Source organism: Eulemur rufifrons, chromosome 19 (assembly GCF_041146395.1).
Source record: "Eulemur rufifrons isolate Redbay chromosome 19, OSU_ERuf_1, whole genome shotgun sequence".
Classification (NCBI taxonomy): Eukaryota; Metazoa; Chordata; class Mammalia; order Primates; family Lemuridae; genus Eulemur; species Eulemur rufifrons.
Window position 1 is genome coordinate 85,607,180 of NC_091001.1, and position 26,193 is coordinate 85,633,372.

Here is a 26,193-nt window from a genome sequence, read left to right on the forward strand (position 1 = left end):
AGGTCCAGTTGGAGGTCCAATGGAGACCCTTCCAGGGTCTGGGCTAGATGGGGGAGGAACTAGAACCATAATGAGAGGATGAAAATCAGAATTTGATGATTCTTCTAAATATTTGTTCCATCGACACCAATGCTTTTCTGGCTCATGTGATTTAAGTAGATTACTACTATGGAATCTATACATACTTCTAAACTAATCTGTCATTGCCCACATTGTGTGTTTCTATCTCCTCTACATCTCTCAGAAATACTTGCCTTTCCTCCAGTGATAGAAAATGTAAACAATTCCAATTGTGAGAATGTTTTCCATTTTATCAAGTCTACACTTTTGTCTCTACAACCTTCACCCATCTCTAGGTCCATAGGAGAAAAAGGCTGATCTCTTTTACTCTCAAAAGCTCACCAAACACGCCAGGCAGTTCTTGTGCCCCTTTCTCACCCCTCTCCACTCTCCCATCTGAATCAACTTTTCTCCAACTCCTATAATTAAAATTTCCAAATGATGTTGGGACTCATGAACAAGGTAATTCAGAGAAGAAAGTAAGAAAAGGACTTGGGATTTTAGTTACACACATTTTTAAATTAGAGGTAATGTCAATTTCTAGTTTTATATGGCTCCTTTAAGAAATTCATACCACTAATGTCATACCACATGGCCACTAATGTCAGATGCTAAAGCAAAGGTAATGATGTTTACCTAATATGGGTGCCAAAATCATCTGTTTGAGATGGGAAAATGTTGGTGACATTTTCCTTTCTCAAATTATTCACAGAATCAGAATTTTAAAGCTATTCATGTCATCCATTCATTTCACAGATGATGAAACTGAGATCTAGAACCGTTATGTAACTAGCCCAAGGTAGCTATGTTAGTAGCAGTGTTGAAAGGCGCTGCTAGCTATCTCCCAAACAACAAATTATGACCTATAACGTACCGGTGCTCATCCTTTCCTCCAAACTCCTCATTTCTTAATAGTGTCAGCTCATTAACTTCCCAGGGCACTAAATTTACATTAATTACAACAATGATAGATTTTAGAACTAGGAAATTCTCCGAAGAATAGTCAGCCTTCCTAATACTACAGACAAGGAAACTGAAAGCCAAGGAGGCCTGGATGCTTGTTGGAGAACACACTGCAGTTTAGCAACAGAGCCAGCAGTGGAGCCCATATCTTCTGCTTATGACCTAGAACCCTTCGGTGTTCTACACAAAGGATCAGCTAAACACCGTCAATATTATCAGCCTAAGACTGTTTTCATCTAAAATATGCATTCGTCACTAGAAAAATCTACTTCTTTTAAGTGGTATGTGAGTTCTGTCCTATGGCAGTACTGGGCTGGACAACCATTTGTCAGATTGTGGAAGGGAGTTTGAACAATGAATGGAGGTTTGGTTTCAATGACCTCTAAAGTCCTTCCACCTCTATGATTATTTGATTCTGGACTGCCCAGGAACTGGGCACCTCAGCTACATTTCCAGAGGCGTTATACAGTATTCTGTGAGGGTCCCTCTCCTACTGGTGGATTGGACTTTGCTGTTTCAGGTATTACTCTATATCCAATTTACATGCAATCAAATACTCTAGGCATAGAAAGAGTGTAAGGAAATGCAGTTCTGTCATTTCCAAAGACAGACTACACTGCTTAGCTTTCAAAATTGCCTTGCCTAAATGAGCATTCCATAACTGAGCCTCCGAATTCAGCTTTTACAGTTTGTTCATGTACTGTCTACTATCAGCATTAATTATGCAGCATCTTCATGAGGAGAAATCAGATGTGGATGTGAGTTAGGAAAGGAAAGAAAAGGGTGCACTTCCCAAAGAAAGATTACTGTGATTCCCCCAAAAGTGCTGGAGCCCTTCCATGCACAGACAGATTTTGGATGGCAGTCCCCAGCTGAGCTAGCCATGGGAAGGAGGAAGTTGACATGTTTGAGAAATGAAGAATACGCCAACCAGCAAGACTCTGAAGGCCAACACATTATTAACCCCCTCCTTTCTATGTAATTCCATTCCGAGTTGTAATTTAGCACAAATCTGTTGTTCTGCATTCCTGAATGGCTAAATATTAAAATGTACTTATTTTAGACTTTTTTCTTTTTTGGAATAATGAGTCCAAGGGAAGAGATGTTTATTTTTTTTTTTCATCTCAGAGGGAAAAAACATTATAATAAGGATTGAGTTCTGCAAGTTAAAGGAAGCTTACCAAATAGAATTGTCACATTGACTATTTTTACACGAATGGGATTACCAAAAAAAAAATTTTTTTTTTCAACATATCTGATTACGTGCATGGAAACCAGGTGTTGCATAGATTCCCAAAGAGCGAACTGATGCTCTACAACTCAGTGCCAAATACAAAACAACGAAAACAACCTTTCAAGGTATCACAAACATGACAGAGAGAGATCTGTAGAGACTCCATGCCCAGATCTGGAAAGCTCTACTTTAAAGGGCCGGGGCATTTTCTCTCCTCGGCTAGACACTGAGGGCACATCAGGAAGACTGAGAAAAGCAGGTGTCCTACCTGCCCCGGCTGCCTCCAGCGGCAGCGGACTGTCACCTGAAGTCTGATCCACACAAACCCTGCACTTGGGTGTCTGGGGGAAGGTTCCTCCGGCCTCTGCAGCTCCCCATTAGCCCGCCAGGCTGGGATGACCCCGTCAGTCCCGTCTGACACCAGCATCCGCACAATGCAAGAGAGAGCCCTTCCCCGCCCCTTTCTGAGGTGTGCACCCCTTTTCTCCCAAAGGGTATTCCTAAAAGGAAAGCACAACTTGAGGGAAGGAGCCTGCCTGGGCAAAGTCGAGTCTTCTGACCGTTACCCTCATGGGGAGTAGCGTCAAGAAAATACACACATGCATCCAAGTCTGGCAGGTGTACAAAGACAGAGAAGGACGAGAGGGGAGCAAAAGAAGAGGGGAAAAGGAAGCAGAGGCAGGAAAGAAGGAGACAGAGGCGGGGGAAAAGCGCAGACTTGAGGGAAGGGGAAGGAAGCGCAGGATAAGGACGGAAGAAGAGTCGTGGAGAGAAAGAAGAGGGAGAGAGAGAGAAGGGAGGAACGGGCAGGAGGAGAAAGAAAGGCTGCGGGGAAGGATGAGAGAATGCGCCGGGCGGCGGAGCGCGGGCCGCGGCGGGGAGGGGGCCGCGGGGACGGCGCGCCCCTGGGAGGCGCGGGGCGCGCCCGCCGCTCACCTTTCAGGATGAGGGTGTCGATGTCCCGGTCGATGCCCAGGAAGTAGCACTTCCTCCAGAGGCCCGAGTAGGTGGCGAAGAGCGGCCGGCCGCACTCGGCGTCCAGCCCGCCGAGCCCGAGCAGCGAGCGCCAGGACTCGGGGTCGGCGCGCCCCGGGCCGCCCGGGAGCAGCCGGCGCCCCAGCGGGGGCGAGTCCCGCAGCGGCAGGTGCGACAGCGGCATCAGGCGGTTCTTCTGGTCCGGGGGGTCGGCCCCCGCGCGGCTGCGCTCGCAGCTCTCCTTGTGGCGCCGGGGGTCGGTCTCGTACCAGTGGTCGGTGAAGATGGCCGTGACGAGCAGCCCCAGGGAGCAGAGGCTGAGGCCGAGGCTGAGCGCCGTGACGAGCGCCCGCGGCTCCATGGCTTCCCGCCCGCCGCAGCCGCCGGTGGGCTCGCGCGCCGCCGCCAGACACAATGCACTTGGCCTCGGCTCCGCTCGCGCTCCCTCCCGCTCCCCCCACCTGCCCCCCACCTCCCTCCCGCGGCCTCCGCGCCCTCCGCTCCCGGCCCGCTCGCTCGCTCGCTCGCCCGGCCCTGGCTCTCCTGCCCGCCGCCCGCCGCCGCCTCCCGGCCGGCTCCGAGCCCTCCCCGCGCCGCTCTCACTTTCCTGCCCTCCTCCCCGCCCAGCCCCTCTCCGCACCCCCGCTCGCTCCCCTCGCCCCTCGCCCTACCTCTGTGTCCGACAGTCCGCCCTTCTTTCCAGCGATCCCTCTTCCCTTTTTAATCTCTCCTCACCGCCTTCATCTTCCTCTCTCCCCTTAACCCTATCCCTACTTTCCCCTGACTTTTCTTCAACTCTTCCTCTCGCTCTTCCCCCCACTTATTTTGTCCCTCTGCTTCCCGGCTCCTGCGCCTTTATATCCCCGCTCTGCACCCAGCGCCTCTCTCCACCTACTCCACAGCACACCCCTCGCGTCGTCTCCCCTCCAGCGACCTTAAAAGACATCCACCAACATCAGACTCACTCTTGTCACTTGTCCAAGTTGATTTTGATCAGTGTCCCGTTTTGTACCCAGGAGCAAATCCCATCCAGGCTAGTCTGCGTGGTAGCATTTAACTCTTCGGAATGTCGATCTGGAGCTGAAGACCCTTTGTCCTGCCGCCAGAAGGATACAGCCCCTTGGACCCCCTGTAGCTGTCCCTGTTGTCGCTCTCTTTCCTTCTCATTCTCCCCTGCAACCTCTAAGCGTTCTCTCTGCCCCAGCCCCTCTTCTGAAAGAAAACACACCGAGTGTCACTGGAGCGATAGAGCGATGGCCAGAGATGTCCCCCAACTTCATTTCAGCCTGCACTGAGATGGGCTTCTCTTTTCCTTGACTACCTCCATCTCTTCCAGATTGATGGCCTCCTGGAGTTTCTAGAAGAGCCTGGGATCAATAAACCCTTGCCGTGGCACCTGCTCTGTGAGACAATTATTGCCTTTGCATAAAGAAAGCCCCCAGTAATAAATCAAAGTAATGATTTTCTCCTGTGCAAGTTTCTCTCCTGGGTCGGGAGGGTCAACAACAAAGCGGTGCTACACACTGAAGTCAACATCTGAGCCCGGTTCTGTTCTTCCAGAGCACTCAGCAGTCAGGGATGTGACTTCCAAGAATGGCAGGCAGATCCACATTTTCTAAAACGAGGAGATGTTGGGAGCCAGGGTACTAAGAGTTAATTGCTTGTATGGTATATAGTCAGTACAGGGGTGCAATACCCTTGTGCCGCTTAATACCCTTGTGACTATGTTAGAGACAGAAAACCATGCTGCATGAGCCCAGGGATGGAAATTCTTGTGTTCTTATGCTATGAAATATTAATGATCAAGAGATTATGAAGCATTCATTAGATACTAAATGTCATTACTCCATGATTTAATGGGACTTATTAATTAGTGTCCCACATCAATTGGTATTAATATGATTTATATACTTCCTCTGGAATGACATCTGTACAGGTGGTTTAAGAATCTTGCTGGGATTTATTTTCATTGCTGTTTGTACCCAGCATCTTCAGAGGGTATATGTCCAATAAAGATCATGTACCTATTCTGAGCCTCATTTAAGCAAATCATATCAGATCCCCCGTGCCTATTTCTGCTGACCTGACAATGTGAATTATTGCCTAGATCTTCTCACAGCTTCGGCAAAATCTATGATGAGCTCTAGTCTAATTAAGGAAGACAAAGAATTATAATTTTAGTATATCTCTCACCTATAAGTTTTTCCTTAACAGGAAACGCTAAGCTCATCAAAGGAGTCTTATCTGGATTTGCACAAAAATGATGAGACTTAGAAGCTTTCTTTTATTTATGCTGTATAATATGTGTGAAATCCTAGATCTTTATGGATACACAGAGAGAATACTTTTAACTGTAAGTCCACAGTTGACATCTAAAATTCACTCTTATCATGCGTCCTTTTATTTTTAAAAAATACCTCTTTAGATAAAGTTATTACAAACCTTGCAAGTCCCAGGGGTTGTCAAGCCTTTAGCAAGTGCTCATCTCCTTTTCAAGTCCTCACCTGATGTACTACAAGAAATAAATATTCAGCAGCATTTCAGAGTCACCTAATCCTCTTCACCCAATAATCTTGTCCCCAACTGGAGCTAGACAGAAGAAAACCTCTTTTTGAGGCACTTCTGTTTAACTTAAAAGAACATACTGTTCTGTCTCATTTTCCTAGCCAGAACTCTTTGATCATACTCTTCTTAGAAAATAGCATTATCCTTGAAGTTCATTTATGTCTATGTTTAAGACCAGTCTCAGCATATAATCCAAAGGTTACTATATGATGGATTGCCCTTGACAGTATTTCATAAAAAATGTCACACATTACAAATATGGGCCAGCAGCATGTAATGAGAGCACTGCCGCTGCTGGTGCAGCATTAACGGCACCAGCAGGGATGTGACATATGATGTGTACACAGGCTCTGCTACAGCAACTGCACATTGTTCCATCCATGTTTTAAAAATTTCCTTTTTAAAATTTTTTTTTATTTCCAACAATGAACTATCACCCACTAACCCCCATTTCTGTCAGGGGAGTAAGAAATACAAAGATGAATAAACGGTTCCCATCTTCAAGATGCTCCCAGTCTAGTGACAAGAGACAGACATACAGACAGAACAAGCGGCAAGTGCTGTAGTAGAAATAACAAAGTGTTGTGGGAACATGAAAAATGAAGAGACAAAATGCCTTGGGGAGTCAGGCGGGCTATGTAGGGACAGTAACTTCTGAGTTAGTTCTTAAAGGATGAGTTAAACTTTACCAGAGATATTGGCATTGCAGTTAGAATATACCTCTTTGATTTTGTGCCTACCTAAGACATTTGGAAGCTTCAGTATTTGGGGCCACGGTAAAATAAGTATTTTCCCTACATTTTAAAACCATAAAGTTAACATATTCTAACGACTGACTACAAGCTAGATATCCGCAGACAAATAGAAGCAAAAGTCTATCCAGAATATAGACGGTGTATGAGCGCATTTAGCTTGGCATAGAGTCAAGATGATGGAAGATCAAATATCCAGCCGGAACGCATGGCATGTCTTAGCTTTAGCTGGGCTATGACCTCGATGTTTTCAAACTTTGCTTGTTCTTCACTTGTCTTAAATTTCTCTTTGCCATCTCCAGATCTGATATCCTCAGTGCATCCTTCAGAGAACAACAGTGTCCTAATGTGACAGGGATGGAGCCAGAGAATTTTCACCTGGGTGTGTTACTGTGTTAACGGGCTCACCATGTTCAAAACCAAATACCCATAATTCCCAATGGTCCAGCTGCCCCTATCAACTTCTCTTTCCCTGGTGTTGACAAGTCTCTCAAGTCATTCAGACTCAGTAGCTTAGAATTATCCATCACCTTCACAGAGACATAGGGCTTTTTCCTTTGAAATCTCTTTTGTATTCAATCCTTCCTCTACGTTTCCACCACATGCTATTGCTGTGCATGTACCACCTCACATCTGCATCATTACTGCAGCTTCCTCCTTGGTCCCTGTGATTCCAGGATCAACCCTTCCTGCAGTTATCCTGGGTACTGTTGCCAAATTCCTCTTCCTCAAATGTTACTTTGATTATGTCATCTTTCAGCTTCCAGCTCTCCTGTCTAGGTTAGAGAGAATTTTCCACTCTGCTACTTTAGAGCCCTTTGTTACTGTGAGTATTCCCATCACATTTAAACATCACAACTGATGTGTTGGCTGTGTTTAAATATTTAGAAAACAAAGTTGTTTTGTATCCTCCAAACATACTTACCATACTATCTAGGTGCTTTTTGACATTCATTGAATTTCTCCTTACAGTTAGAAAGTTCACTAAATAAATATTTCCTTAGAAAACGGTCCATGTGCATACACATACACACACACAGATCTCAGATTATCACAGAGCTATGGCAATGATTTATTGACATACCTATGCTAAGCTAACCACGCTAACCATGAATATTCTAAAAGACTTTCATCCTTTTGCCCCAGCCCCAAGACTAAAAGCTACATCCTTCCTCATTTCAAACATTTGGATTACACAATTTAGACTGTGCAGTTTAACCAAACCACACACTGGCATTCATAAATAGTGTGAAGTTTGTTTTTCTTGGTAATATCAGGTTTTTTTTTTTCAGCATTTAATATAAGGATATAGTCATTATATTGTTAATCTACAATATATCATTTCTGCATATTAGTGAGGTATCTTATGTTACCGTCATCACTCTAAATTGTTCTCTTAAAACAATTTTATTTTAATTCAACAATATATGTTGAGCACCTCTAATGTAAGCTTTTGTGGTAGGTCCCACCGGTTTATGTGAAGATGAACGAAACACGGCCCATGCCTTCAGGGAGCTTTAGGTTAGTGAGGGGAGGAAGATAGAAATGCAACAGCTGCAAAGAGGGACAGCCTGGGATGAGTGCTGGCACAGAAGTACAAACACTGTGCAGTGGGAAAGCCTCGTACAGAGGGATTCATTTCTCCATGGGGAGGAACATGGGTGAGCCAAGTGGAATAGATGCTATCTCAGCTAGGCCTTGGAGGAAAAGGAGTATTTTCTGTATGTGTGTCAACTCAGTCCAGGGCAAAGCCAGAAGTAAATCTTAGAAGCAGCACCTACCATGATGCTCTTCTATACCCCACGCATGTGGTAAGTCATCTTGGCAGTGCCATTTTGTCACTGACTAGAAGCCTGGAACCATAAAATACCACAAAACCCCCAAAATAGATGGTGCCTGATAAGTTTCTCATTTCACTGACACACCGCAGAATGTCATCATTCTTTTTCACATTCCTGGATTAAGCTGTTTCCTTTTTGGAGCCTTTAAGCACATATGGTGAAGGAAAAAAAAAAAAACATTCAAAGAAACCCATAACCATGTTAAGTCCTACTCAAAGTGTGATGTTTTAGCAGATGGTGGCTCATTAATTGCCATACCTAACTGTATTTCCCACCTTATCTGTATGTATGGATACTGGGTTTTGAAGTTGGGGCCTAATTCAGCTCATTCAGGCCATGTTTGACAGCCAGGGCAGAATTGGATATAACAAAGATATCCAATGTCTCTGATTCACAGCTGCCTGTACTGCTGCCCAGATGAACAAAAAAGCCAGTATTTCTAGGTGTCTCCTCCTTCTCTTACCATCAAAGCTTCTCTTTCTACTGTTCAACTCAAAGGCATAAGGCTCTGGGGAATGCACATAGGCCCTGGGGTCACCACCACCTGTAAATTCCAGATCCACTACTTTCTACCTGTGCACTCTTAGCCAGCCACCTGACCTCCCAAACCACCTAAGTTATGAAAAACAGGGATATTAAAATTGACCTCACAGGATTCAAGATTCATGATTGTCACATGCTAAATATATTCCTCCCACTCCCTTCTCCTCCCTACTGCATCCATGTAAACACATATCCATGCTTCAGAAAATCTGTAGGTCTATCATATTAAGAGCATATAATTTAAATGTCATAAATACAAATGTCTAAATAACTTATTATTGACATAAGTTTTTCCATGTTACTAATATGGTGCAAATAAGAGACAGAATCTATCATTGTCATTTTTTTCACTTAACATTATTGAGCACCCATTGGCCGGGGAGAAATTATTCCAGGCAGAGGGAGCAGCCAGTGCAAAGGTCCTGAGGCATGGAAGAGCTTTCTATGGCCAAGGAACTGAAAAGAGAGCTAGAAAGCAGTAAAAGAGGAGGGGAATGGTATGCGATGAAGTTGCAGAGTTAGGCAACACCAGATCATGCATAGCCTTGAAAGCCATATCTGGACTTCAGTCAAAAGAAAACCTTTGAATAATTTTAAGCAGGGGAGGGACATGAATTGATTCATGTTTTTAAATGGCACTCAGACAGCTATGTGAAAAATAAATTGGGGCTGGGGGTGGCGAGTAGGAAGGCAGGGAAACCAGCCAGGAGGCTATTGCAGACAAGGGCTGTTACTGACTTAGACCAAGGAGGCAGCAGTGGAAACAGAGAGAAGTGGGTGGAGGTCAAACTCACAGAATTACTGTCAGTGCAAATGAGGGAAAGGAGAAATCAAGACCCATACTACCTTTCTGGCTGGAGTGTTTAAAATGGTGGTGCCACGTACTGAGAGGAGAAGACTAGGGAAGAATCATACTTGGAGGAGAGAAGCAAAAAAATTGTTTTGGACATGTTGAGTTTGAGATGTCATTTAGAAATCTCAGTTGGAGAGGCAGTTGGATGTGTGAACCTGAGAGTAAAGGAAGCATCTGCACTAGAGATTTAGATCTTAGATATATCAGCATATAGGTGCTATATGCGTAGTGGTATTTAAATTCATGGGACTAGATGAGATTGCTTAGGGGAAAGTTGTAGATAGAAAAACTAAGAGGTCTAGGTCCAGGCTCTGAGGCTCACAAACATTTAGAATTTCATTAGAGAAGGAGGTGCCACAAAGGAGACCGGGAAGCAAAAAAAGAAGGGAAACCAAGAAAATGTGCATCCCAAAGCCAAGACAGGGAAGTCTAATAATATACTGTGATGACACAGAGACAGGACAATATAGAGTCTGGGCTGCGGAGTCAGAGACACTTGGATTGAAATTCTAGTGTGATTTGGGGGACTGGGGGTGGGTACTCAGCCTCTCTCAGCCTCTGTTTCCCCATCTGTGAAATGGGGATAAGAATATCTTTCTTAAGTGCTCCAGGAGACTCCAAATACATAATGAATATTAAGCATTTATCAACATAATTCATGCAAAGGCTGATGTTTAAGAAGGACTCAATATATAAATGACAGCTATTGTTATTGTTGTCATTTATCATCTCCAACAATATTTAGTGACTGCTCACATTTGCAGGCCATAATCCTGGATGTGGCACAGCACATTACTCTCCCAAGGATTGCACCTTAATGAAAGGCATAAAGACCTACCATAAGGCCCCTAAAAACATAAATCGCCTATAGTATTGGTGAAATGATGAGCATTCAAAAGTACTAGGACCGTTATGCTCTTTCAATAGGCTATTTTGTTAGGAGCCCATAAAAGGGGTTTAATGCTGTTTTGTGAACAGCAGAAATAAGCTGCCAGAGTATGATAAGGTATCTCCATTTCTCAAGGTCTTTAAAGTGGACTAGACAGAAAGGCACTGTAGAAAATGACCCCCCACAGCTACTGTATTTTGTGGGTATGAATCATGTTAGGGGAATAAAGGGAGTGCCTGGACCTTCCCCTCCCAAACAAGGAACAGGGAAAGCCCTGAGAGGACAAGGGGACACTAAGCCAGCTGTGGACAACATCTGGATGAGAAGAGAAAAAGAGACAGGCTCCCTGTAAGAAGGGCAGAGAGAAAAGAGCAAAAACTCAAGAAGGATGCAAGACTCAGCAAAGACACAACTGCTAGAATCAAGATGACAGGTCCCCACAAATGACTAAAAATCCAAACTTTGCCCACATGAGCTAGGTCAACATTCCAGATTCTCATTGTCCAGACCAGGAGACAAAGATTGAGTCAGATGTCCCTGAAAATGGTGAATTCAACACAAATCCACAGGCATTTGCCCCTACCTCAGAAAGCAAGGTCACTACTCTGGACAACTCTGTTTTTGTCTTCAACTCTTGATTTGGATAAACCACTTGAAAAATTATTTGAGTCCAGGTAATCATTAGCTAGTATGTGAATAGCTATTATGAACCAGATACTCAGAAGAATACCTAGCAATGTGTCGTGTTCTTTACCGCTCTCAGCACACCAGGATTTCATCAGGCACTGTGGAGTGTAATCATCTGATGTGCACAGTACTTGGAGAACCATCCTGTCATTTGGAAGGAGTAACCAGTTTGGTAGGACTTGGCACACACCTCCCTTGGCCGCACCTGAGCCCCTGAAATGAATAGGTGCTGTGGGGCATTGATGGTCACTCAAGTGGAGAAGCAAATGAAAGCTTGGGGGCAAATTACCATCTCACCTGTGAGATGGGATGGAGAGGCAGGAACTTGTCAGGGTCAGATTTATGAGGCTGATTAAAAAAGAAGGAGAGGAAATGCACCAATGGCCAAAAAGGAATCCAAGTAGGTGGCTTTGATGTATGAATTCCATCTGCCTAATTTATTTGGTGTCTACAAACTGCATGTGATCAAGAGCCTCAGATTATGTAAGTGGCAAGTCGGGGAGGGGATTGGCAGTGGGGGAGATGTCTCTTAGTGTTTTCCAGCCAAGTCATCAAATGCCCTTATGAACCCTGCTGAAACCAAAACACAGCAGAAAGGGATTCTCTCCTAAGAATCCTCGTATTTGCCAAAAGAAATTCCTAGAGTTTCAAGCACTGAAGTTTAATCCCAAATATAAAAGGTTACCTTCTGGGCATTTAGGGGAATTCTTTAATTTCTCAATTTCCTTTCCTGAAAGATGTCTGGCTGTTTTGGTCCTGAATTTCATGGGCATAGTTTTAGTTACTTGCATTTTTCATTCTCACTCAGCAGTTTACGTTTTTCCAAATCAACCACTTTTGCCAAGAAGCCCAGGTTCTTTCTTTCTTTCTTTCTTTTTTTAATGAAACCCAGTTTCTATGTGTCAATAAAATGAAAATTTAATATGGCTCTCATGGCACTACTATTACCTGGGTTTATAAGGCCCCTTTTTAAATATTATAATAAGTAAGACTGACAGCAAACTAGATATAGAATCCTGAAAGGGGAGGTCAACCCAAAATATATCCAGGATCAGGACTAAGGATCTGAAAGGAGATTTTGAAAAGAGGAGCTATAGAAATTATTTTTAAGACAAAGGAAAAAGAAATGACAATAGCAAATACTACATAATCGAGAAATGTTAGCTATGGACTATTAGTCTACAAATCTATAGGCAAAATCTGCACAAAATAAGCAACATACCAAGCAGTAGTCATAGATCAGAATGGGTTGATAGAACAGTTTCCCAGCCTGGCTCAGTGTGGGTGTGGGTATTTAAATATTTGGACTGTTTGTGCTTAGGAGAATAGCCATTTCCACAGTTTCTCTGATCTTCTTGCTTACTACTTTCTACTTATTGTCATGGAGTGTGTATAGATTTATAGAATAATACTATGTAGCAAACATATGTTAATCACATCTATTTGCAAGGCACTGTTAAGCACTTTATATGTTTTTCTCATTTAATCCTTTAGAAATTATTATTGGTAGAAACAAGATTGTTATTATTATCCTCATTTTACAAATAAGGAACCTGAAGCACAGAGAAGGCAAATAGCTTGCTTACGGTCGTACTCTCAGTGAGTGGCAGAGCCAGGATTCAAAGATGCAGGGTGTGACTTCCCGGCTTGTACTCCTAACTGTTATTTGTATACTTAATAGAGACATTACAATGTTTTAGACCAGGTGATAAAAGTAGACTGGAGAGAAGTGATTGGTTTCTGGATAGATACTGAAAGCAGAACCAATAGGATTTGCTGATGTGTACAATGTATGGTGAAAGAGAAAGAAAGGGATTGGGTGCAGCTATCATCAACAGACATGGGGAAGGCTATGGAAAGTAGAGTTTGGGGTGGGGACAATATCAGGAGCTCTGTGTGGGGTGCATTAAATTTAAGATGCCTATTAGCTATCCAAGTGGAGATGTTGAGTGAGCAATTGGGTATATTAATACAAGTCTAGAGTTAAGATGAGAGGTTCAGACTACAGATACAAATTCAAGAGCCAAGAGGACCTATGTATGGATGGAACTTAAACCATGAGACTGGATGATGTCACTCAGGCAATGGGAGTTGACAGAATAGAGAAGAGTGATGTGGAAAACTGCTATATGCTAGATCAGTGGAAACCAGCAAAAGATACTGAACAAGAGTGGACAGAAAGACAAGAAAGTGTGAAGTCCTGGGAGCCAAGTGAAGAAAGCATTTCAAACAAGAGAGAATCATCAAGTCAAAGTTGCTTACTAGTCAAGCAAGATGAGAATCGATAATTTAGCATTGGATTTAGCAATGTAGAGGTCTTCGATGATCTTAATAGAAAGAAGTTTCAGGAGAGTTTTGGGGATATATGTTTGAATGGAATGGATTCAAAAGAAAATGGAAACAGACACGTTATAGCAGTGGGTATAGATAATTGTTTCAAGGAGTTTTGTCTTAAAGCAAAGGAGAAAAAAAGAGTAATAGCTAGAGGTGGAAGTGGGATTAAGAGAGGGTTTGTTTGTTTTATTGAGGATGGGAGGATAGCGATATGTTTGTATGCTAATGAAACAATTAATGGGAGATGGAAAAACTGATACAGAAAAGAGAAAGAGACTCCCGGAGCAAAGTCCATGAGTGGGCAAGAGGGGCGGGGATCTGGGAGATAAGCGCAGAGGTTGTCTTAGGTAGGCACAGGTATAGTTCATCCCTAGCCACAGCGGAAAGAATTGAGGACATAGTTACAGTTGCAGGAAGATGGGTGCGTGTGATGATTGGACATTATGGAAGTTGTCTACTGATCTATAACATGCTTAGTAAATGTTAATGTGCTCAGAGGAGGGAGATATTTTATAAACAGAGATAGCCAGAGTATTAATGGAATTTAAGCTTTTGAAGATCCAAAAGAGTAAGTTGGTAGATAGGAAGAGTATTTTGAGAATGGAAAACCATGTGAACTCAGAGATACTAATGAACGAGCTATGTTCACAAAACAGTGAGCATCCCAGTCCTGCCAGAATGGAGGGTTTGTGATGAAAAGTTCAGGATAAGTTTGGAAATGTTGATTAGATTCAGACTGTACAGAATTTAAACAACACAAGATCTTAGGCAACTCAGAAAAGGATAATGACATGATGGAAGAAGAGAGATGAAGAATCGATCTAGCAATGGTGGCGAAGTAAAGCAGAAATGAGAAGGACCTCAGCTCTAATAGGATATGCACAGATTTTTTTAATTCTCTACTTTGATATCAAATCAGTCTGTAACAAATGAAATTTTATTATAGGTAAGCAATAATATCATTAATGGTATAATTTTTCTTTATTCGAATTTTAACCTTAATTCCAGTTGTAGAGGTAAGTTTGCTCTCTTCTTCATGCCTCTCCTTCAAACATACATGAGTTTTCTCTACCTTCAACAAACTTTAAGCCAAGCAGTGTGGCTCACACCTGTAATCCTAGCACTCCGGGAGGCCGAGGGTGGAAGATCTCTAGAGCTCAGGGGTTCGAGACCAGCCTGATCAAGAGTGAGACCTTGTCCCTACTAAAAATAGAAAAATTAGCCAGGCATCGTGGCTCACGCCTGTAGTCCCAGCTACTCGGGAAGCTGAGGCAGAAAAAAAACCTTTAATTTTCTCCAGCTACAGAATGATTCCTCTCCCTCCTTTGACTGCTAAAGTTCTCCAAAAATTAATGAACATGTATTATTCCTTACCTTCTATTTACCCCTCAGACCTGAGAAGTTTGGTTCCTGTGTGAAGCTCTCTAATGACACGGATCTGCCACAGGCCCCAGGGGTCATGTCACTGGAGCCCTTTCTCTTCTACAGGTTGCTGGATGTTCCTGTAATTCTCCATACCATCAACCAGGCACTCCTGGAAACTCAGCATCCTTGGCTGCTGTGGCCCTTCTGATTCATTCACAACACCAGGGTCCCAAGTACAAGCTTCCTTTTCCCATCTCAGTGAAGATAGCAACTTTGTGGTTATGGTGGGATAGAATAATTTCCTCCCCACCCCCATCATGACTTATGAATATGTCTCCTTATGTGGCAAAGGAGACTTTGCTGCTGTGATCAACTTAAGAATCTTGAAATGGGAAGATTAGCCTGGAGTATCCAGGGGGTCCAATCCAATCACATTCTTAAAGCCAGAGAAACTTTCCCAGCTACATAGTCTGGGAAAGAGAGAAGTGTGACAATAGAAGAAGAGAGAGACGCAACCCCTGCTGGCTTGGAAGATGGAGGAAGAGGCCAAGGATGTGGGCCGCCTCTAGGGGGTGGGTAAGGCAGGGAAACGGAGTCTCCCCTGGAGGCTCCAGAAAGAACACGGCCCTGCTGACACATCAGCAGTTACGCAGTGAGACTGGTTTTGGACTTCTGACTACAGAATTGTAAGATAATAAATTGTCTTGTTTTAAGTCATTAACTTGGTAGTAATTTGATATAGCAGCAATTGGAAACTAACACAGGGGCTAGGCTACTTCCTTGTTCAGACAACCTGAAGCTCACCACCTCCGCCCTGACTCTGCTTCCTCTTTGATCACGCTCCAAGGGTCTACTGAATTCCAAAAGACAGGAAAATTAAAATTCTTAACAGCTGGAGAGTGCATCTCTGAGCCAGTCCTCCTGAGCTCCTGACTTCCTTTTTCTTCAGGCATTTATCTTACCCGGAGTCCTCACTCCCTCGCCCAAGGGGCTGCTCTATCTGCCATCCAGGAACAGGAAAGGTTTGAGAATTACTCTCATGGATGCTCCAGAAAGCAACACAGAAGCCCAAGTATAAATTATTGTGTCACAGGAAAGATATGATCAGTGAGTTCTTCGGGTTTGTGCAGAACCATGAGCTGTTTCCATATCAAACAAGATTTTTTTTCTTTCAACTTCACTTTGAATTCAATTAGAATGGTTTTTCACCTGGCATTTAAGACAATAAAGCAGACGTAGTGATTGCCCTCATTACCTGAACCCAAGCCATCAGACCCCTGAGGTTGCCTCTGGACTCTGAAAAAGGACCCAAGTCTTTTGAGAGTTACTTATAAGGCAGGTATATACTGAGGGACCAGTATTGATCCAGAGGAAGACTGTATTGTATAGGAGGAAGGAGAGACATCAAGCCTTACTAGAAAAAAATAAAAGGAGCTAAATTATCAAATACGAGGAAATGTGGACCAGTAATGAAGACTTTATGGAGAAAATTTTTAAAAAACGGGGAACTGAAGAATGTTTATATTTTTGGTGACATAAAAGCGGAAGTTGGGGTTGGGGTTTAGGCGTATAGAGCAGAGGGTTCAAGACATGCTGAATTATGCCTGTTTGGGTCTCTGTTGCTCTGGCATTGGGGCTTCTTCCCTTTGTTAATGAGGTTGTGACAAGAAAAAAGTACATTCATGAGTTATTAGAAGTTGGGCTATATGTGACTAGCGCCATTTGGGGAGGAGATCTAAGTATAGGTTTAGAGAAAGGGTGATTGCACAGTGAATGAGATCATGAAAGAAATGGTTATGTCTGAAGGATTACCTTGGACCCTGCCAGCAGAGAGAACTTCTGTCCCTGAGACCTGTTGCTTCTCTGGCTGAACTGGCAAATGGGTGCAGATGTCAAAAACATGTTTATACGTAAGCAGGGTCTTGCCAGTCCTACAGGAAAGGAAATTCTCGGCTCATGGGCCAAGAAGCAGTGCAACCCCCTGGTGCCCCCCGTCAGCTGACCTGAGAAGAAAGCGTGGGTGGCACCTGTCACCTGCCCTGCCTCACTGGACTCAGGAGGGTTGTACCCACCCAGCTGGGTGCCCATAAAAGAGAACAGTCAGTGGCATTTGGCGTTCTGTAATGATAAGTCTGTAAAAACAAGACCAATGCTAAATCATGTATGTGAGCTCATTTTGCCCAGAGACTCACTTAAGGATACCGTAAGTTACAGCAAATAAATCTACTGACACTGATGATGTCTCGATATAAGTCATTCCTGAAAGAAATGAAAGATAATGCGCGTATTTGTATGTTTTTCAGGAACCAGTTCTGTCTAACTAGACAGGGGAGGGGCAGTGTTGGGGGGCGGGGGGTATGTTTGAAGGTCAACAATGCGATAAATCTTTTTCAACTTTAAAATACATTTTGTTGAAATTACATGATATTTATATTAGGTTTATGTTTATGTTGTTATATAAGGTTTATGTATTCCAGTACCTTGATAAAAGGTAGGTATGGAAAGGTGTGTGTATCTATCAACTTGTATACACTCGTACATATTTGTAAACAAATGCTACCACTCAACAAGTTAGAATACATATGTGTATATATATCTGCGGGTGGGGTAGGAGGGGTTAGAAAAACTCATGATTAGGAACCACTGCCACCTGGTAATTATATTGCTCAATTGCAGGAAAACTACCTAAAGAAATAAACTATCTCATATGACAAAGTAACCTAGTGGTTTTGGAAGAACACTCACTAACCCCAAACCAGTGACCCATGATGAAAATGTAATATGTTGGTACACATGCTATTAATATTATACAGAGTGATAGGTTATATATCCAATTTTTGTTAGCACTCCTGTTTACCCATTCTTTGCTTCCTTTTAAGACTAACCTAATTTATATCAGCCAGTATTAAGGATGTCTTTTTATCCTGATGCTTGAACAGCTGGGGCCTTGCTGGCCCTAGAGAGACTGCCTCTCCCAGGGCTAGCCAATTTGCAGAGGTAGTAAAGGGCTTGTCTGTGAGCATAACCTTTCATACACAACCCAACCAATCCAGATCCCATGCTCCAATCACCTCCTTTATTGGGCTGTCACAGGTCAAGCCAATATCCCCCTGTCCTAACCACCGAGGTCAGGTATCAGACACCTAGAGATAGCCGCTGTGTTCCGGAGCCCACAAGAAGTGTTCATATGAGGCTGTTTATTTGGCCTCAGCCATGGAAACCACAGTAAAGGTTCTGGCCCATGCTTTCCATTGCTCTCTCTGCCTCCTGACCAAGGCTGTTACTCCCTGCATGGTCCTGCATGGTGCATCCCTCCTCTTGGAAACTGGGCTGAACAAATTATCTTTTCAACGGCACCTATCTCCTGATTTATTGGCCTCACCATACCTGAATAACAGTAAAAACCTACACCTTAAAGCGTAGCCCTTTGGGTGTAGGCCCATGAAAATTTAGTTGATTAGTGAAAGTTGTTTGGGACACAGTATTAGTAAGACTAAGGTGATAGTTCAGTCATAAGAGAGGTCAATTTCTTTCACTATGATCCATTGCCAAACAGTCACCCAGCAAATTCAATGGTTTAGTAAATATTTATTTAGAGCTACCATGTACCAAGTAGATCTGTACAAATCCATCTCTCTACTCTAAACTCCAGTGAAATCCTTATTCAAGCAGTTGAAATTACCAAGGCCAGGAGAAGCAGCACAATTCACATCTGGTGGGCCATGACCACCTGGGTTAGTGCAGATGCACACTGTCCAGGAGCTTCCTGATTTCCCATCTGTGCCACCTGGGAAGGGACGGCATGCCCGCAACACCTTGGGCTCTTTCCAACCTCTACAAGAATAGAATCTTTCCTTTAAATTGCTTCACAATATACAACTGTTTACCTTATACCTAAATATGCTACTAGAAACGACGGCTGCCATGTCTACACAACATAAACATCTTCAAACACATCCAGGGAATTGTCCCCAAGTTCACTAGGGCAAGAGGAGGGTGTGTAGGAAGGGACTACTTTGTTTCATTTACACAATTGCATGCTTTTACACACAGAACACACACTTCCCCATCCCTGTTTTATAGTTGAGGAACCTGAGACCTAGAAAAAGGGTGACTTACCTATAATCAATGGCCTAGTGGGGGGCAGAATGCCTATTTGACTCCTTCTGCAGTACTGTCCTGACTACGTATGTCATTTAGAGCATGTAAACTAACTTCCCTAAACCTCAATTACTTTTTCTGAAAGTAGAGATAATGATACCCTCCACACTGTTGTATTATTTAAGACGTGAAAAGTGTTTTGTAAGCTGTAAAATAGGAAAAGAATAATAGTACATTATTAGTAGTATCATTAAGCTGATGGAAGAAAAGGGCCAGCCTAGACCAATGAACAGTTTGGAATTACAGTCTTTCAGAAGATAGAACACAAATTGTAGAAATACAGTAATGCACCATATAACAATGTTTCAGTCAATGATGGACCACATAAAGGTGGGCCCATAAGATTATAAGGAAGCTGAAAAATTCCTATCATCTAGTGACATCATAGTCATTGTAACATTTATTCATATGTTTGTGGTGATAGTGGTGTAAACAAATCTACTTAAGTGCCAGTCATATTAAAATACAGCTCATACAATTACGTACAGAACATAATACTTGATAACACATGACTGTTATTGGTTTATGTATTTACTATACTATACTTTTTATTGTGATTTTAGAGTACTATTTCTACTTTAAAAAAAAAAAAAAGTTAACTGTAAAACAGCCTCAGGCAGGTCCTTCAGGAGGTTTCCAGAAGAAGGCATTGTTATCATTGGCGATGACAGCTCCATGCCTGTTACTGCCCCTGAAGACCTTCCAGTGGGACAAGATTAGGAGGTGGAAGACAGTGATATTGATGATCCTGACCCTGTATAGGCCTAGGTTAATATGTGTGTTTGTGTCTCAGTTTTTAACAAAAAAGTTTAAAATGTAAAAAAAAATTAATAGAAAAATACTTACGGAATAAGATATAAAGAAAGAAAATATTTTTGTAAATTTGTACAATGTGTTTGTGTTTTAAGATAAATGTTATTACAAAAGAATCAAAAAGTTTTAAAAAATTAACAAATTGATAAAGTAAACATGTTACAGTAAGCTAAGGTTAATTTATTTTTGAAGAAAGAAAAAAACTCTTAATAAATTTAGTGTAGCCAAAGTGTACAGTGTTTATAAAGTCTGTAGTAGTGTACAGTAATCTCTTGGGCCTTCACATTCACTAACCACACACCCAGCGCAACCTCCAGTCCTGCAAGCTCCATTCATGGTAAGTGCCCTATATAGGTACCATTTTTTATCTTTTATGCCGTATTTTTACCGTACCTTTTCTACATTTAGATATTCTTAGATATACAAATACTTATCATTGTGTTACAATGGGCTATCGTATTCAGTACAGTAACATGCTGTACAGGTTTGTAGCCTAGGAGCAATAGACTACCATATAGCCTAGGTTTGTAGTAGGCTATCCCATCTAGTTTTGTGTAAGTACACTCTGTGATGCTTGCAAAATGAAAGCGTCTAACCACACATTTCTCAGAACATGCCCCCATTATTAAGCAATGAATGACTATATACTCTTTGGTGAAATGGTTTCACCCAATAGCCTAGAGCTACCATAGAACCTCTGTTTGTACTGATGGGTTTGTTCTTTTTGACTACTATGTAATCCCAGGATTACTCTGGGAATCTTAATTAAAACTTTTTAATTATTTAATCTGCTTTTTCAAATGTGTATTTAGTTACAGAAATAATCCATGTGAATGCAAACTTTCTAGTAATACAGAAATGTAGAAAGCCAAAGCAATGGTCTTTCCCTCACCTTCCCCAACTCCACTCCCCAAGGGTAACACTGGTCCACACACATGGGTTTTTAAAACACAGAAATGGGAATGTGTATATACACACATTTATATATATGCCACCTTATGTTTTTCCTTAGCAATCTATGGCAGACGTTTTTATCTGCATAAAGCTGCCTAGTTGTTTTTCACAGCTACATAATACTCCACTGTATAAATGTATCATAGTTTATGGCCCCCCCTCCCATTTATGTTGTTTCCAATTTGTCATTCTTATACATGATGCTGTAATTAACTTCATTGTGCATGTATTTGAGAACCTGTGTTTGAGTATTTCTGTGGAATCGATTCCTAGACGTCAAAGAGGAGACATCTTTGGGAGGGCTCAGAGAGCCCAGACTTTCGTGTTTTCACTTGATCTAACTGTTCTGACTTTCATCATTCTTTTACCACTAACTATGCCTTCATGCAGACAATTACACACAAGTGCAAGGCAGATAGAGTCTAGATTGTACAGAGTTGGGAATGTCGCTGGAAGAGACCCCGTTGCGTAAGTTGGGGAGGTGTTATCTGGTGTGCTCTGCAGGGCGACTCAGGCCTCCCATCCTTCTCCTCTCACCCTGCCAAACTCTGCATTCCTGCTGACAAGCCTCATCTGTATGTACAATGAAACTTTTGACAACATTAGCCCGGGGTTGCTTTAAATATACCAATGAGGCCATGTCACAGTTAGTGAGCATTCATAAATAACTTCATAATGAATAAAATCAAGGGGAAGCCCAAAATCCCACTCTGCAAAAAAGTCAACCAGTCTTCATTTGGAGCCAGGAAACATCGATCCCTCACCCGACAGGCCAAGATCTTCCCAGAGGGCTGCTCGCAACTCCAGCCCCTCTCAGCTCCCACAGTCCCAGCTTATGCATCCGAACTCCAACTCCTGGGAAAACACTGGAGCAAATCCAAACTTGCAGAGTTGCCTTTCTTTAGCTTTGCAAAAATATTTTCAGGGCTCTAGTTGTATTTACTGAACATTCATGGACCAATTCCTGATGATCCACTTTTCTAGACCAACTGTAATTCACCTGTTCCATTTGGACTTCTGGCTGTGCTATGGTTTCCCAAATTGAAACATTTCTTATGCTCAAAGATTTCCCTGGTGTTCAAAAGCAAAATTTGTTTCCTATAAAAACTTGGCATCACTATCATTAATTAATAGAGCAAAATGCCTCTGTATGTTTACCTTCACAAAGTGTATCCATGCAGTGCATCTCTTTCCCAGAGACCTAATTTATTGCTATAGACCAAAAATTAAGAATGTGTTAGAAAACAAATGCATGCCTTTCACCAGCAGGAAAGTTTTGAGAGGCAGACTACTGTAATTCATGAAAGGACACCAGACCCAGGGGTGTGAAAATTAAATAGAGCATCTCACTATGAGAAGGTAAATTACATTAAATGGTTCACTTTGTCTAAGGCTGCTTTTCTGTAGTTTGATCCAATTTGCCAAACAATATATGGGCTGATCATTCAGCCAGTCATTAATTATTCATTGGCCATCTCTATAGCTGATCTGACTTGGTAGTAATGCAAGGGAGAATTCTGTGTACCTGTGTGTGTGTGTGTGTGTGTGTGTGTGTGTGTGATTTTATTACTACTTACAACTCCAAGGATTCATAGAAAGGTAGAGCTTAAAGTTAGAATTCTTTTAAAATGTTCTCTCTCTCTCTCTAGATATATCTATGCCTATATATACACATACACAAACACACACAATGGATTATTTTTCAGTCTTTAAAAAGAAGAAAGTCCTGCCATTTGAGACAACATGGATGAACCTGGGGGACATTAGGCTAAGTGAAGTAAGCCAGACACATAAAGACAAATAATGCACAATCTCATGTGTATGGGAATGTAAAATAAAACTCAGAAGCAGAGGGTAGAATGGCGGTGGCCAAGGGCACAGGGGTGGGGGCAGGGTAGGAGGAAGAAATGGGAAGATGTTGGTCAAAGGGTACAAAGTTTCAGTCAGGCAAGATGAATGAGTCCTGGAGATCTAATGTACATCATAGTGACTGCAGTTACTACTTTACTGTATCCTTAAAATTTGCTAAAAATGTAGATCTTAAATATTCTCACCACAAAAAAAAAAAAATACAGAAAATGGTAACTATATGAGGGGAAGGATACGCTAAAGATTTGATTGTGGTTATCATTTCACAATGTATACATATATTAAAATGTCAAGTTGTACACCTTAAATATGTACAATTCCTAATTGTCAATTATATATCAATAAAGCTGAAAGAAAGGTTCAAATTTTTTAAAAGACTGGTGCTATAAAGTGGGACTAAAACCAATGTTCTCTGTGTAGTTTACTTTCAGTCCGCATGATTTGAGTCAAGGTATATCTAAACCCATAAACCATATTGTAATATTAGTTACATTTCTGTTATATATGCATTAGATGATTTTAAGTCATAATAAATTCTGGGTATGCCCTTAAAGTCTAGAGCTGCATTTTATACTATTTTTGTCTCTGTGACTTTTATATTAGTAACAAAGTTAGGGATGCAATTAATACTGATAAATACTGGACATTTGATAAACACTTGCTGAGTTTAATTAGACATGATCTCTTCTCCCCACTATTTATGTTCTAGAATAGAAAACATAAAGTGTTTTCATTTAAAAATCCTACCCAGAATCTTTCGGGCTCGTCACTCATAAGAAGCAGGAGGCGCAGTGGGACTGCCGTTGAAGGAAATGGCCTTATTGGCAGTCCTCTTTTCTTCCCCCTTCTGTTGAAAGCAGGGCCGGAGCCAAACAGAGCAATGCCATGTGTCCTGGGAGCACGGAGGAACATCAATTCTATTAAACTGAAAATGGGACAGAGCCCAGACTCCGGCAGGCGGGAGGCTTGCTGGGGCCTTGGCAGCAAAGGGCAGGCGGGAATGGGCACGGGGAACCAGAGCGTACGCCAGGCCAGCTGCAAACTTTAAAGTCCTGCATCTAGTCTGGCAGGTGCTACTCACCGTCCTGGAAAAGGGTCACAAGACCTGGAAGATTCTCTCCCTACTCCTTCCCCCTGCTCCATCCCTGCCTGCCCTCTGTGCTCACCAGCCATTCATTTCAGCCCCAGCATCAACATGACACTTCTGACTACCTGTTCTGTTGGACAGCAACCTCCCACTTCACCTCTAGGCTGTTGGTATTTCTTCTTCCTCATTCAGTAATGCTTAAACTGCTTGCCTAGAATCCTGAGCACCATGGCCCCTCTAGGCAGTCTTCAGGACTCACTCCCACAACTGCCCCCATGGGCAGCCTGAGCATTCAGCCCAACATTCCCAGCTTACAGTTTGCCCATGGCTCTGGGCACAGAGACAGTCAGACTGGGTCTGAAGACATGATCCTCAAAGAGCACAGTGAAATGAGGCACAGGTCAGAGTTTGTGGATACCTGGAGCTCCAGCCCAAAGGGAGGAAACAGTAGCAAGAGATTCTTAGGATAAGCTGGACTATGGTGTCAGGCAAGAGGGTGCTTGTTGGCAGTGGATAACGAAGACCTGACAGTGAGGAAGTGCTCAGGGCCAGCCCTGGAGCTCTGCATTTGTGGCCTTGCTGCTGGACACCCTGCCTGGGAATGTGAACTAATTCCAAAAGTGAGGCTAAGATACTTTCTGCCACCATTGATTTTGTAACCTGAGGTGAACATGTGATTGGAATCATTTAAATTTAACTTTAGGAAGTTAAGGAGGACACAGTCAAGAAAAGAAAGGTACAAGAAGTTAAGTAATGTGTGTACTTCTTAAAGGAAATGCAGACTCTATAACCCTTTTTTTTTTTTTTTTTTTTTTTTTGAGACAGAGTCTCACTTTGTTGCCTGGGCTAGAGTGCTGTGGCATCAGCCTAGCTCACAGCAACCTCAAACTCCTGGGCTCACGTGATCTTCCTGCCTCAGCCTCCCAAGTAGCTGGGACTACAGGCGTGCGCCACTACTCCTGGCTAATTTTTTCTATTTTTAGTTGCCTGGCTAATGTTTTCTATTGTTCAGTAGAGACAGTTGTCTCACTCTTGCTCAGGTTGGTCTCGAACTCCTGCTCTCAAGCCATCCTCCCAGAGTGCTAGGATTACAGGCGTGAGCCACCGCACCTGGCCAAAATGTAGACTTTAAAAAGGACCATAGGGAAGGGAGGAAGCCCTCTCTAGGCATGGAAAAGCCCATGCATGGAGTTCCCCTCCCTTCCAACATTGCAACAACAATAACAAGACAACCACGACATGTGGGCGGAGTCAGGCAATGCTGTGTGCGAAGTAAACTACCTCAAGCTTGCTGATATTTTATATAAAAAGAAAAGCAAAGCAAAAAAAAAAAAAATAAAAAAAAAAAATAAAAAGGACCATTTCTAGTACAGTAGAGTAAGACAGACAGAAAAAGATCTTTTATTTCCACTGCAAGAATTATGTCTGGCAGAACTTTTAGGAAGAAGGCAAGTTAGAGTAGTTAGCAATTTTAGGTTTTCCAAACTAAACAAAATAGTTACGATAGCAGCTATAAATTTACTTACAAACCAAGAGCATTTATTTGCAGTAGGTGTGCACCTTGCTAAAGGGTAAAGAATAAATTTCCCCTTTGGAACTCACAGGTTCCGAGTTAGATGACAACTTTTTCAACAGAGTAGGTAGTTCAAAGGAAATACTCAGGCCAGGAAGAAGTCCTGCTGCTCATGAGGTAACATCTGAACTCACACACCGGGATCAAAAGGTGTCCTCCGAAAAGTGTGTGTCAGTAATTTAATTCTCCTCACTGTGTAATCTGATTTGCCATTGTAAGTGAATGCAATAATCACAGCATCAAATACTTAAATATGTGCTTCAAACCTGGATAATTGCCCAGAAGTAAAATGCATCCAAGGATCCGATATTCTGACATTTAATAAAAGTTTGAATTATATTTGCAGCCTGCTGTGATTTAATTTTCTTGAATTCAATATTTAATAAAACAATAGAAAACTATTACAAGTACCTTGTGCCATTCAGAAGCTACTGGTTATAAGCCTGGTTCTGGGGTCATACTGTAAGACTTCAAATCCCAATTTAGCATTTACTGGTTGTCTGACTAACAAATTACTCAATCTATCTGTCCCTCGGTTTTCACATCAGTTAAACAAGGATTATAACAGAATCTACTTAACAAGGCCGGTGTGAGGATTAGTGAATTATTACACACAAAGACCTTAGATCATTGCCTGGCACACAGTGAACACTCAGTATAAGTTAGCTATGTTTA

The 26,193-nt window shown here is 42.3% G+C and overlaps 1 protein-coding gene across 1 annotated transcript in view; it reads right to left on the minus strand.

Moving 5' to 3' along the window:
- The window catches only part of TMEM178A (transmembrane protein 178A), a 58,923-nt gene extending 55,273 nt beyond the window's left edge, over window positions 1-3,650 (minus strand). The window contains exon 1 of the mRNA XM_069495014.1: window positions 3,194-3,650. Within this exon, the coding sequence (XP_069351115.1) occupies window positions 3,194-3,593 (400 nt within the window). The 5' untranslated portion in view covers window positions 3,594-3,650. The remainder of the gene's footprint in view (window positions 1-3,193) is intronic.
- Window positions 3,651-26,193: the final 22,543 nt, after the last annotated feature.